This window comes from Eucalyptus grandis, chromosome 8, assembly GCF_016545825.1.
Source record: "Eucalyptus grandis isolate ANBG69807.140 chromosome 8, ASM1654582v1, whole genome shotgun sequence".
Classification (NCBI taxonomy): domain Eukaryota; kingdom Viridiplantae; phylum Streptophyta; class Magnoliopsida; order Myrtales; family Myrtaceae; genus Eucalyptus; species Eucalyptus grandis.
In genome coordinates, this window is record NC_052619.1 from 73,014,230 (window position 1) to 73,027,547 (window position 13,318).

At 37.9% G+C, this 13,318-nt stretch overlaps 2 protein-coding genes across 2 annotated transcripts; both read left to right on the forward strand.

Moving 5' to 3' along the window:
* The first annotated feature begins 483 nt into the window (after nucleotides 1-483).
* Nucleotides 484-2,966, forward strand: LOC104416005 (psbP domain-containing protein 2, chloroplastic). Its single transcript, XM_010027451.3, has 4 exons — nucleotides 484-895; nucleotides 1,016-1,171; nucleotides 1,938-2,265; nucleotides 2,670-2,966. The coding sequence occupies exons 1-3, from the start codon at nucleotides 572-574 to the stop codon at nucleotides 2,196-2,198; spliced, it is 741 nt and encodes a 246-aa protein (XP_010025753.1). The 5' UTR covers nucleotides 484-571; the 3' UTR covers nucleotides 2,199-2,265; nucleotides 2,670-2,966.
* Nucleotides 2,967-8,736: 5,770 nt separating this feature from the next.
* On the forward strand, nucleotides 8,737-12,838 carry LOC104416002 (amino-acid permease BAT1 homolog). The gene is made up of 7 exons (XM_010027449.3): nucleotides 8,737-8,998; nucleotides 9,112-9,294; nucleotides 9,952-10,071; nucleotides 10,182-10,373; nucleotides 10,501-10,803; nucleotides 11,976-12,158; nucleotides 12,260-12,838. The coding sequence occupies exons 1-7, from the start codon at nucleotides 8,888-8,890 to the stop codon at nucleotides 12,749-12,751; spliced, it is 1,584 nt and encodes a 527-aa protein (XP_010025751.1). The 5' UTR covers nucleotides 8,737-8,887; the 3' UTR covers nucleotides 12,752-12,838.
* Nucleotides 12,839-13,318: the final 480 nt, after the last annotated feature.

A 13,318-nucleotide genomic window follows, 5' to 3' on the forward strand; every position in this document is an offset into this window, starting at 1 on the left:
AAGGTGTTTGTATAATAAATAGTGACTTCTAGTGAATTAAACATATCATGTGTGATTTTTCTTTTCGTATAATCTTTTCTTTCATGTTCCTAGTTAGTAAGGAGAAGAGTTAATTCTACTGTACCTTAATGCATAAAAAATCAATTACATGAGCAGTGTTATAAACCCTCTATTCGAAGATTATAATCATCGGCTTTCTCATCATATTTCATTAATGGCGTATATCTTAATTTTCAATTAGAGAGTACATTTAATTTTTAGTGGGAGTGTTTGCACCCTTTGGAGATGTGATTGCGCGAGACCCGTCATGATGAATGGGAGAGGTGGAATTCTTGAGATCGGTCTAAAAAAATGCTTTTAATTTACATTTCCGTCTCAAGAAAGTAAACAAATTAATTAAAATAATAATTAAAAAAAAAGCAGCCAGAAAACCCTTGAAAAAAAAAAAAAAAAAAAAAAAGTAGGCAAGAGGTTATCCACTTTACAGAGCACACGAGTGAAGCCCATCATCCCTCGACTGACTCAGCGATGATGTCACTGTCTGCGCCGTTTATCCTCCGCTCCGACGGCCATGGCTCTCCGAACTTGCTTGGCCCTCTCCGACCATCGCTCTCTCGAGTCCAATTCCTCATCTCCGATCGCCGCGCCTCGCGTTCCGACTCAGAATCACGGCCCTCGCGCCCGAGTTTCGGGCTTTCCTCACGAGGGCGACCGGTTCTTGCTGCCAGCGCTTCGTTTGAGCAAGAGGGAGGCGAACCTGTCGATTCTTGCGGTCCTGCTAAATGGGTGCGGCCCAAGCGCCTCGGCGGCGACGTTGCGACAAGAAGTGGAGCTGGAGAGGTACACAGACTCCAAGGAGGGCTTCACTCTCCTCAAACCTTCTTCTTGGGTTAAGGTACCCTTTTTATGTAACAATTTATGATGTAGTAAGAATGCCGGACGTGCAAGAATGCTGTGGCTGTCCGAGTATTTTTTTGAGCAGTATTGGGGTTGATTTTTGTTGTTGTAATTGAAGGTGGATAAAGCAGGGGCGACGGTGCTGTTTGAGGAGCCAACCAAGGGGAGCAACAATGTGGGAGTGGTGGTGAGTCCAGTTCGTCTTGCCAGCCTTGGCGAATTCGGGAGTCCTCAGTTTGTCGTGGACAAGCTCATACAAGCTGAAAAGCGCAAAGTAGGTGCTTCTTCAATCGATTGCTTGGTTCTGAATGTGGAATATCTTAACAGTACGGCGTCCGAAGCCTCTTATGTTTTGGGGCAATCGATTATTTGGTAGATAATTTGGTTCTTGGTAGAGTTGCTGAGAATTGTGTCTTGGAGCTGTCTTATTGAGGGGAAACATTGAAGTGAAGTGTCTTTCTGCAGTGCTGAAGAATTATTCCTTCGTATGCATGGTGACAGTATGAATTTCTTACTCAAAAGGCTGGAAATGTTAGCTTCATATCTTAATCAAGATGATGAACTCATTTGTGAGTAAATAATGACCTCAATAGTCTATGCTGTACATCAGAGATGATCGACGCAGTGAGAGAGAGAGAGAGATCCTCTTGCTTAAAGTCACAGGTCAACCTGGCTTCGTGGCGCACCAATTATTGGTCTGACATGGATCCATTAATTTGAACGTTTTATGGATCTAAACCCCAAATTATTTAAGAGGAAACAGAACCAAAACTCTGGTTCAGCTGCATTCAGTGTTCTACTATCAAATGTGTTGGTATGGTCGTAGTTATTTCATTTAATCATAAAATTAAACATATAATGTGCACTCAACTGCATTTCCAAGACTTTCATTCCTATATCATATTTCATGATGATGACTTTCAAATTGGCTTGATTCACGTCTTTAGGCTCTTTGGCTGTAAACCTATAAGTGATGTGTTGATAAGTTTTGGCTTTGGCTTGGTGCTACCATTTGCTTTAAACTGTTTTTCTCCAAACAGGAAAGTACAAAAGATGCTGAAGTGATTGGAGTGGCTGAGAGATCGGGCCAGGGAGGCTTGCAAGTATACGAGTTTGAGTACAAATTGGACAGCACCAGGGGAGGGATGAAAAGGATCTTTTCGGCTGCGTTTGTGACCTCAAAGAAGCTCTATCTCTTAAATATTGCTCATTCAGACAAGCCGGAGAGCCCACTTGACACCCAAACAAGGGTGATGTTGGAGGAAGTTCTCCATTCTTTTGATGCTGCTCCTGGCACATGAACATCACGGTCCATCACGACTTGACTATTTGCTCTATGCCACTCAAACACGGTTACTGACGGCTGAGGTAATGCACTACTGAATTGATTTTGTTAAATGGGTGTCAATCTAATGGAATGACAAAACTTAAGATGGTTTGTGCTTGGACTGTGGCAGAGGGATTGAACTTATGACCCCTTTGATCCAATTAAAATATTGTAGAATTTGGAATATGTTAGCTTAAAAATATGCATCCAATCACATTCTTCTGTGTCATTCCTTGTGCATGTATGTGCAACATGTAATACTTACTACAATCATCCGGCACCTTTTTACACACAACTCAAAATGCTACTTGACTGCGAAACTTAAACAGTTGAACCGATTGTGTCAGTGAGGGCACTTTTCTTTTGCCGGCATGATTGTCTTATGGAGAGGAGGAAACAACATATCTTTGGGCTTTTTATCTCACAAGTTAACCTTGTGTTTCAGGTGGCAAAACTCGCCTCTTAAATGACTCTGGCGATGCGTTCTAGGAAGCAAAGGGTATCATTCTTTATGTTCTTAGGTGAAACGAAGGGTGAGATACTTTTTTTTTTAAACAGCCTCTGTGAATGATGACTAAGAGGCTTTATATCATTCTTGCGTTTCTACATACCTACCAGAATTTCTTATGTCGAGTTGTTCTCCTATCGGGGATTAGTAATTTCTGTTAGGTAATGCTTTTTACCACACCTAGGATGGCGTTTTCGCTACACCCGTTCTCAATTATCTGCCTGGTTATGCTTATTTAGTTTTATCTTCCCTTGTAAGCTCGTTCTAGGGGCTCCTAACAATATTTGAGTTTCTGGTTCGAGAGAAACCGGTAATTCTTGAAAAAAAGCTGACGCGCTCGGACACGGACAAAAGCCGATTCAAGCATGAATTGTCAGGCCATTTTGGCTACTTTACTTTTCTAAAGAATGAAAACGAACGAGAAGGAGGTGCTTGGAGATTTATCTTCTATGCAAGAGCAACTTTCCCTCCCTAGTGTTGTCCAATTCGTACTGAGAAACAAGGATTCTTTCTGGACCACCGAAATGATCTTCATTTTTTACCAGATACTGAAAAGTCAAAGAAGATGTGTCGCACGTAACATGGAGCCCAGGATTGCAGCCACCGATTCTTCATCTCTCTAATGGCATTCATTCACCCATGTGAATTGCTCCTGCATTGCGTTCATGTAATATTAGAGATTAACCTCAGGATTAAATTCAGTGTTCCGTGGACAGTTTGCATATAATTGCACAGATAGACGAGTCAAAAGTTCAGATATCTCGTAAGAGAAAATAAAAAACAAAAGATTAGAAGAATTTTCTTCAACGCGGAGGTTTACTATGTCCTCATACGTCTAAGGAAAGTGAGATAGGAAATTGGGTAATATTAGTTGGACAAAATGCCCCGTAAACTATAGAATATAATATAAGGCTGCGATTTGTCCCCCAGATTTGGATTGAGATAGGATAAGATAAAGTGAGATAAAAAATCCTTTAAATATTCTCTAGATCGTAAAAAAATCCTTTCGCATGTTTGGTGCAACCCAGAATGCAAAATCCTTCAAAATCTCGTTCATAGAAGTGGAACTTTCCAAATCTAGGGTAGCATCTCGTTGGCGTAATCTAGGGATCACCGTTCCTTACTTTTTGAATAGAGTTTAAATTAAAAAAAAAAAAATGATGATGCAAGAGAAGGTCAATTCGGTCTCTCACTTTTAGTGTATGTATGATACTATTAGAAAATTCACAACGTCAGCCCTTCCCCAAATCCTCCCAATTAATATGTTATTTCTTGTTTTCCTGATCATGCTGTAAAAATCAATGATTCCCTCCCACGTTGTTATAGAAAATTAAGGATTTTTCAAAAAATAATTTTCATTATTAGGATATTTTGCTAATTCTATTGATTATTCATATCTCTCAAGATTATACGTATATTACTATTGCATGTGTATTTCTCCTTAATTGTGCATATATTGATTGAGATATTATCTTAGAATAGTTATCTACTAAAATTGATAAATAGATTGATGTATTTTTTTATTAACATATACATTTTTTGGTCGAATATTAATATATATATATACACATTGCAATACATATAAAATTTCATCATTCTTGCTTCCGCATTATTATTTCTTAATTAACGTATCTGTTACCTTTTTGTTTTGTTGACATTTATGATTCTCCAACACAGTATTCAATTGTCATAAGAAAAAAAAAATCCATTTTCCTTTATATTCCAACTTGTCCTACTCGAGGAGAGGACACAATAGTCATATGGAAAAACAAAAGGCAAAAATATGATCATGGAAAATATAGTTTTTTAACGCGTATTTTCATGATTCAGAATTTTTATCTGAGTTCATTAGCTTTCACGTCATTGTGTTTTTTGTTTTACATAGTGTGAACATAACAAATACAGTGTAGCTGAATTCGACTTAATTTGATGGTCAAGGTCAAGAGCAATTCGGGTTGGTGTATTTTATCTGAACTAGAATATTTCAAATTTGAAGGGGAAAAGAAAAAGAAAAGTATCCAAGCATGCTCATAAAGAAGCTCTTCGGATGGGTCTGTTGTCGATCAACCTCCAGCTTTATATACGCAAACGACACGTATGAATAACAATCTTCCATTGTAAAAGCCTGGATATTTCTTCCACCTAGCCACGGAATGGCTGGACAGTTTTTAATGCAAGGGCTTGCCCGTAGGAACGCATGATACTATTAGGATATTCACTTGGTCAACCTTTCACCAAATCCTCCCAATTAATATGATTATCCTTCTCTCTCTCTCTCTCTCTCTCTCTCTCTCTCTCTTTTGTTGTCATAGTTAAACAATACAACCAAAAAAAAAAAAAAAAAAACAATACAATATTCCCTACTCCTTTCACATTGTTAGAAATAATTAGGGATTTCTTGAGAATTATTTCCATTGTTAGAGGTATTTTGATAACTCTATTAATTATCTTATCTCTTAAGATTGCGTGTATACCACACCCATATCACATGTTTACTCCGTATATATCTATTTTTAATTGTGCTTATCTTGATTAAGATGTTATCTTAAAATAGTTATCTGATGAAGCGTGTAAATAGACCGATATATTCTTTATTAATATATATAGATACACACATAAAATTTCATCATTTTCTCTCCGGCATTATTATTTCTCAACTCACCTATCCATTGCCTTTCTGTTTTATTGACATTTATGGTTCCCAACACAGTATTCAACAGCCATAAAAAAACAAAATCCATTTTCTTTTTCATTTCAACTTGTCCTTCTCAAAGAAAGGACATGGTAGTCACTTGAAAAAAAGAAGAAAAAAAGGTACAAATTATGAGCACGGATAGTTTCAAGCACATAAATCCATAGTCCAACATTTTTTTATGAGTTCAGTGGCTTTCACTTCATTGTCTTTTTGTTTGGCGTGTTAGATGTGAAGTGAGAACACAGAAAAAACAATGTAGCTGAATTCGACTTAATTTGATGATCAAGGTTAAGAACAATCTGGCTTGGTATATCCAATCTGAATTGGACTATTTCAAACTAGAAAAGAAAAAGGAAAGGCAGAAATAAGTTCACAGGAATTCTAAAACTTGTCATGAAAATACAATTGAGTTTTCAAACTTTTAAAAAGTACAATACAGTCCTAAAACTTATCACAAAATTGTAATTGAGTCCTAAAACTTTTAAAAAGTGTAGTCAATGACAAAAACTTTTCTAAAAGTGCAATCAAGTCCTTAAACTTCAATAGTCCTTAAACTTTCAAAGAATGTAATCAATGAAAGAACTTAATTGGATTAATTTGATAAATTTTAGGACTTGATTATACTTTTTAAAATTTTTAAAACTTAATTGTATTTTGGTTACAGGTTTTATGACTTAATTGCACTTTTTAAAAATGTTAGGATTCAATTATACTTTTGTTACAAGTTTTATGACTTCCAATGTCTTTATCCCAAGAAGAAAAGTATGTAAGCATGCTTTACATACACAAACAACATGTATGAATAGCAATCTTCAATTGTAGAAACTTGGATGTTTCCTTTCGATTGTATAATGTATGTATAATGTAAGCTTGAATCAGTTTGACCCCATTGTGATATTTTGTGGGACCATTTAACACTCCCTCCAAGGGTAGGCTAACCTTTAGCCCGAACCTAATGTGTGGAAATATGTAATTGGGAAGGCAAATGGGAGTTGAGAAGGCTCAAACTCAAGATTTTCAAACTTTGATACCACTTAAGATCTTATTGACCATTATCAATTGTTCTAAAAGTTTCGATTGTTAGATGAATATATGATTTATTATTTAAATATTCTAACAAATATGGTGCAACCAACCAACTGCAAGCCAAATATTGGAAAAAGATTAAATATATTATAGCTCCACCCTTTTCTTTAATTTCGATTTGGGAATTGTACATGTTGATCAATACATCACTAGAATATGATGGTCCATGTCTATATATTCTGAAGAATTTGCATAAGTCAATGCTTCCCTCTCTCTCTCCTCTCGGTCTCTCTGCTAATCTCTGTCCAATATTTTTTTTACTAATTTTTAAAATTTTTAATTTTCTTTTAATTTTCTTTTCTTCTTTATTGAGCCTGTGGCCTATCTAAGGGCCGACAATCTCTACTAGCTTGCCGGCCCTTCGGCAAGGGCCACGAAGCCCTTGCTAGCCAAGCGGCGGACCTTAACCCATAGTTTGCAACTTGTAGGCACAATAAAAAGGAAAAGGAAAAAAAAATTCAGGATTTTTTTAAAAAAGAAAAATATCTACATTAGCATCGTCTACATCAAATAGAATGGCTGGGGCTGATCGACCAACCATATCAATAATTTATGGTCGAAATTAACTGAAATGAGTACATTGACAATTCGTTAAAAGGTTTAAGAGTAAATTGACAAATCGTATAATTGAAATGTTTAGGATTGAATTGGTAAATTGTCAAAAAGTTTAACATTAAATTAATATCATTGAAAAGTTTATAATTAAATTAATCATTGTACAGTACATTAAGGATTTTTTAGATAATTCTTTCGTGGAGACGAGAGAAATCTGGCTACTGGCGTTGGAAGGATATTTTTTGAGAGATTTGTCTTCCTTACAGAAAAGTCAAAAGGACATGTGCTGCAAGTAACATGGGGTCCAGGATTGCAGCCGCCGATTCTTCATATCTCTCGCTCTCGCTGTGTGATAGTGGGTCTTCGTCGCCATGACGTGAAGATCCCGCCATTATAAACTAGACTTTTCTCTGCTGCATACGCCCGCCAGCCATATGGATTGTTCCTTGCATTATCTCGCGCTTATCTAATCGTGTAAATTCAATTCACTCCTGTGCATCCTTCGTTCGTTCATTCATTCTTCTTCTTTTGTGTAAAAACATAACAAGGAATAACCATATGTATATTTCTATCCAACTACATATGTATATTTCTATTTCAAATTAACCGACAATCAATGTTCCATAGACAGTTTTCATATGTAATTGTGAAAAAAAAAAAATAGACAAGACGAAAGCATGATTATCACGTCATAAGGAAAAAACAGGAATTTTAACATGTTGTAGTTGGACAGGAATGAGTCTAAAGAAAGGGATATACAAGATTCTATAGAATTGGTTTGAGCAAGATGCCCTGTGATTATGTAACGAATATCTTATCACTTTTACAGCAAACGTAATATTTTGTCCACATGTGGTGTCTCCCAGTTCCGGTGTAGGTACGATAATATAGAATATTCGCTTGGTCAACCTTTCGCCAGTCCTCGCAATTAGTGTGATTATTTCCTGCTTTTCTGGTGCTGCCATCGTTGAAGAATTCAATGTTCCCATCTCCTTCCACGCATCCATTTCTTCCTGCTCTGTTGACATTTAAGGTTCCCAACGCTGTATTCAATTGTCCTAAAAAAATAAATCCATTTTTTTCTTCTCATTTCAACCTGTCCTACTCGAGGAGAGGACAGGATATTCATTTGGAAATAAAAGGTAAATATGAGCATGAAAAATATAGTTTTTAGACGCGTAAATCCATGATCAGGAACTTTTTCATCTGAGTTCATTTGCTTTTACTTCATTGCCTTTTGTTTTGCCTGTTCAGATGTGAAGTGTGAACATAACAAAAATAATGTAGCTGAATTTGACTTGATTCGATGGTCGAGAACAACACGGCTTCATGTGTCCAATCTGAACTAGACTTTCAAACCAGAAAGGGAAAAGGAAAAAGGAAAAAGGAAAAAGGAAAACTACGCGAGCATGCTAATAATGAAGCTCTTCTCATTGGCTCTGTTTCCAATACTACAGCTCTACATAGACAAACATGTATGGATAACGATCTTCAATTGTAAAAGCTTGAATACTTCTTTTCGGTTCAATAACGTGTGGTTGAATTTTTTTGACACCTCACCAGTATTATAATTGAAGCAACCAACCAGCCGCAAGTCAAATATTGGGAAAACGATTAAATATATTATGACACCCGCCTTTCTTTAATTTCGTTTTTGACATCATTACTAGAACACGATAGTCCATGTCTATATATTCCGGAGAATATGCATGAGTCAATGATTCCCTTTCTCTCCTCTTGGTCTCTCTGCAAATTTGCTTTATGACAATTTGAAGATCGTCTTGAACACAAGGAGAGGCGACAAATCTTCTGATCCGACATGGGGCTCTACAGCGAAGAAGCAGAGGGCAACACCCAATTTGCAGAGATGGATACTGGAGAGAAGCGGTTGAATGAACTGGGCTACAAGCAAGAGCTCAGAAGAGAGATGGTAAGTTCAAATTTTAGAATATTTTCCCTCTTTTTCCACGTTCTAATTGTATGAAAAGCTGCTTTTCTCAAAAACAAAATCGTTTACATATTTTTCTTTTTTTTTTGTGGCAGACTCTATTCAAGACTCTTGCAATATCATTTTCCACGATGACACTTTTCACTGGGATCACTCCTCTGTATGGATCAAGCCTTTTGTACGCGGGACCTGCAAGCTTGGTTTGGGGATGGGTTGTGGTTTCGTTCTTCACTTGGTTCGTCGGGATTGCAATGGCTGAAATCTGCTCTTCTTTTCCGGTTTGTTCCTGTTTTGTCTCCTTATAATTTTTTATGTCATCTGTCTTTCAGTTTTAGTATAATCTTTGTAGTGTTCGGTGATAACTTATGATAGTTTGTTTGCGCGTTTAATACCTTTCGAAACTTAAGAACTTGTTTGAAAAGTCAAAAAGTTATGCAAGAGTAAAGATTGCTTATCTGAGCATCTTGATTAAAAGGAATCTGTTTTGGGTCTAAAGTATACTCCTCCAGTCATAACGTCTTACATGAATTTAGAAACAAACAGAAGGGAGACAGGAAGTAATCCTGGTGTAATTCCAAACTGCAAAGCTATTTTCTTAGCTGAAATGTTTGGCAAATTTGAACCTTAAGGAGATTCTTTTACTTCTCTTTCATGAGAAGTTTGCAGAACTGACCCAAAAAGACTAACAAGAACACTTTCGAGAAGGGAAAGTGGTGCTTGTAAAACCTTTTGTCAAAACTTAAGTTGCCGTTCTGTTTTCCAACAGAATTTAAAGAAGTTATAAAGAAGTTAGAAACAAAGTCCTCAGAAGTACTAAAAATGCTTCATTTTCCTCGATATAGGTTTTACTTATGCTATTTTCAGGGTCTATTTCGAAAAGAAGTTGATGCTTTTCCTAAATATTTAATGATCTTATCTTTTTGAACTTTTGACAGACGACCGGTTCCCTTTATTTTTGGGCTGCCCATCTCGCCGGCCCCAAGTGGGGTCCCTTTGCTTCATGGTGCTGCGCTTGGCTTGAAGCCATTGGCCTCATTGCAGGCATCGGTACGCAGGTAGATTCCATATTCTGTTTGCTTCTTGTTCTGTTTCCTGTTGCATTGCTTCTTCCATGTATCTATCGAAGCTTGGTGCGGTGAACTGATCCCACAAGTGGTTTCGGAAGGCATACGCAGGATCACAAACCCTTCAGAGCATCATATTATTGTGCACTGGCACAAACAAAGATGGCGGCTACCTTGCACCGAAGTGGTTGTTCTTATGCATGTACATGGGTCTTACTTTCATATGGGCATTTCTCAACACATTCGCGCTTGAAGTAATTGCCTTCATTGACATAATCTCAATATGGTGGCAGGTATATTCTAAAACTCGAGCCTTTTCTATCAGAAACTTGATATATCAATAGTCTGCGTGGACCAAAATAAGTGATCTATGAGATGATTTCAAATTACTAATCGAAGCTCTGTTTCCTTTTCCTTCAGTTAATTGGGGGGATCGTCATAGTTATAATGCTTCCGCTGGTAGCACTGACTACACAGTCTGCATCTTTTGTGTTCAGCCATTTCGAAATGGCTGAATCGACTGGGATAACGAGCAAACCGTATGCAGTAATTCTAGCTTTTCTCGTCAGCCAGTATTCACTTTACGGGTATGATGCAGCTGCGCATCTAACTGAAGAAACTAAAGGCGCTGACAAGAACGGTCCCATTGCGATTCTTACCAGTATAGGGATCATTTCAGTGTTTGGATGGGCCTACATATTGGCTCTTACTTTTAGCATTCAGGTATGGAACTCTTCAGACCTACTTATTAAGTTAAAATATTTCTTTGTTGGAAGTAGTGAAGCAGCAGGTTGAATGAGGAAATTTTTTTGTAGCTTCAGATAACAGAACAAACAATTTTGGGTGTGTTTGGTGTTGGGAATATCTTGGGGAAAATATAAAGGATTTGGAGTTAAAAGGATTTTTCGAAATGCAAGTAATATTTAGTAAAGTGTATTTTACTACACATTGGAAAGCAATTTTGACGTGAACACTGTTTGGTAAAAACTACACTTTGTAAAAAAATTTCGCTAATTTTTATTTCATAAAAAATCTCAAGTTATTTGCTAGTGGAACTCAATTGTAGTCAACAAGCCAAATTGGCCGTCGGCCATTCTTGCTTGAGGTTGCGCAACCTCAGACGATGGCCACTTCGGTTTGGTTACCTCAAGCAATGCTTGGGTTGTGTGATCTCAAGCGAGGATGATGGTGGGGTCGCCGACCGATTGTTGATAGCATGTTTGGCCACTTGCTGGAGGCATGGGGCCCGCTTGTTGATGGCATAGCGGCCTCTAGTTGATGGCACGGCGGCCACTTGCTAGTGACGCAACAGTTGCTTGCCAGTTGCTCGTTAGTGGCTAAGCCAAAGTTAAGGTTTTGAGCACATTTCCAAAATTATGAAAATTGAGTGAAGGCAAAATTGGAAGAAAAAGAAGGGTGTATTTGCATTGTAAAAATGTAGCATTCTAAAGTACCTACTGACCTGCCTTGAGCAAGACCTTTAGAGAGCTTAGCAGATATAATTACATCTCCCAAAAGCACTCACAAAATTTTACTAAACAGCATTTGCATTTGCCCAAGGGGTTTTGGAGCCAAAGGGCTTTGCAAATGCTGAACCAAATGCATACTTTATCTTTCATGGATTTATAAGTGACTCCAACATAAATCAGGAAATTGAGGAGACTTTTTGTTGTAAAGCCACATCTCACATCAGCACGAACTCCATTCCGCTACCTTTTACCAATGTTGAAGTCAGTAACGTACTATGTCTAAATTTGTACAAAGAGCAGGCTGAAGAATGGACATATGCTTTCTTTCCCTCTCTTCTGGACATTGTTATTACATCGATCACTTTGAGTTGCTTTTGATGCTTTTTCTGCTGTACTATACTGTCTTATGCATGCTAAAACTTTCAGGACTTCAACTATCTATATGATACGACCAATGAGACAGCGGGTGTGTTCGTTCCAGCTCAAATACTCTATGATGCATTCCATGGGAGGTATCACAGTGCTACTGGTGCAATCATCTTGCTATTCATTATATGGGGTTCATTCTTTTTTGGCGGGCTTTCCATCACTACCAGCGCGGCAAGAGTGGTCAGTATCTATCCTCTTATCCTTTGTTATGCTTCATCATCCGAAAAGTTTCGGGTACTCTGTCCATCGATGCATAACCCGTGCACCACGGCTTTCTTCAGGTATATGCATTGTCAAGAGACAAGGGCATCCCATTTTCATCGATATGGCGAAAAGTGCATCCAAAGCACAAAGTCCCATCTAATGCAGTGTGGCTCTGCGCGGCCATCTGCGTTCTACTTGGAATTCCAATATTGAAAGTGAATGTAGTCTTCACTGCCATTACTTCCATATGCACGATAGGATGGGTCGGAGGATACGCAGTCCCAATATTCGCGAGGATGGTCATGGAAGAGAAGAATTTCAAACCTGGGCCATTTTACTTGGGAAAGGCAAGTAGACCAATCTGTTTGATAGCGTTTCTGTGGATATGTTATACCTGCTCGGTGTTTCTTCTGCCAACTCTGTATCCCATTACTTGGGACACATTCAACTATGCGCCGGTTGCTTTAGGTGTGGGTTTAGGTATGATTATGCTTTGGTGGGTGTTTGACGCCCGGAGATGGTTTAAGGGACCTGTTAGGAACATTGATGCCCAAAACGGAAAGGTATGATGCGATGCTCTTGTATTTGACGTTTCAGTATACTCAATTGGTTGTCCTTACAATGATTGGAGAACAAATCCACCGTGTTTTGCCTCAGACATATCTCGAAAGCACTCGTACTTATTTACTTCCTAGTGCAAGGCACAACCATGTTGTTAACATACCAATATAGAGTGAAAGCTCAAATTTGTTCAGCGCACAGAAATAAATCTCCTGTCTTAACATCATTGAGCAGTCCCTCATACATCTTTGGTCGATTGGTGAGAAAGTTTGAGAGGTGATCTAAGTGCAGAATATCCTCGGTGCATCATATCAAGTTTTATCATCAGCAAGATAATCTGTACATAAAAGATTGTCGTAATATAATAGTAGATCCACGAATTAATTCCCAGTCTAGTGGCGTAAAATGTCAAGGAAACATATGCGCAAGCCAAATTCAATTCTTGTTGGACATGAGAAGCTATGGAACGAACTCTGACACAGAAAATATTGGGTAGTCCAGGACTCCATGTCAGCATAGTCTTGAACCACTCAGAAAGCGACACGTGGAACCACTTGGAGGTGTGGGGTTATTGA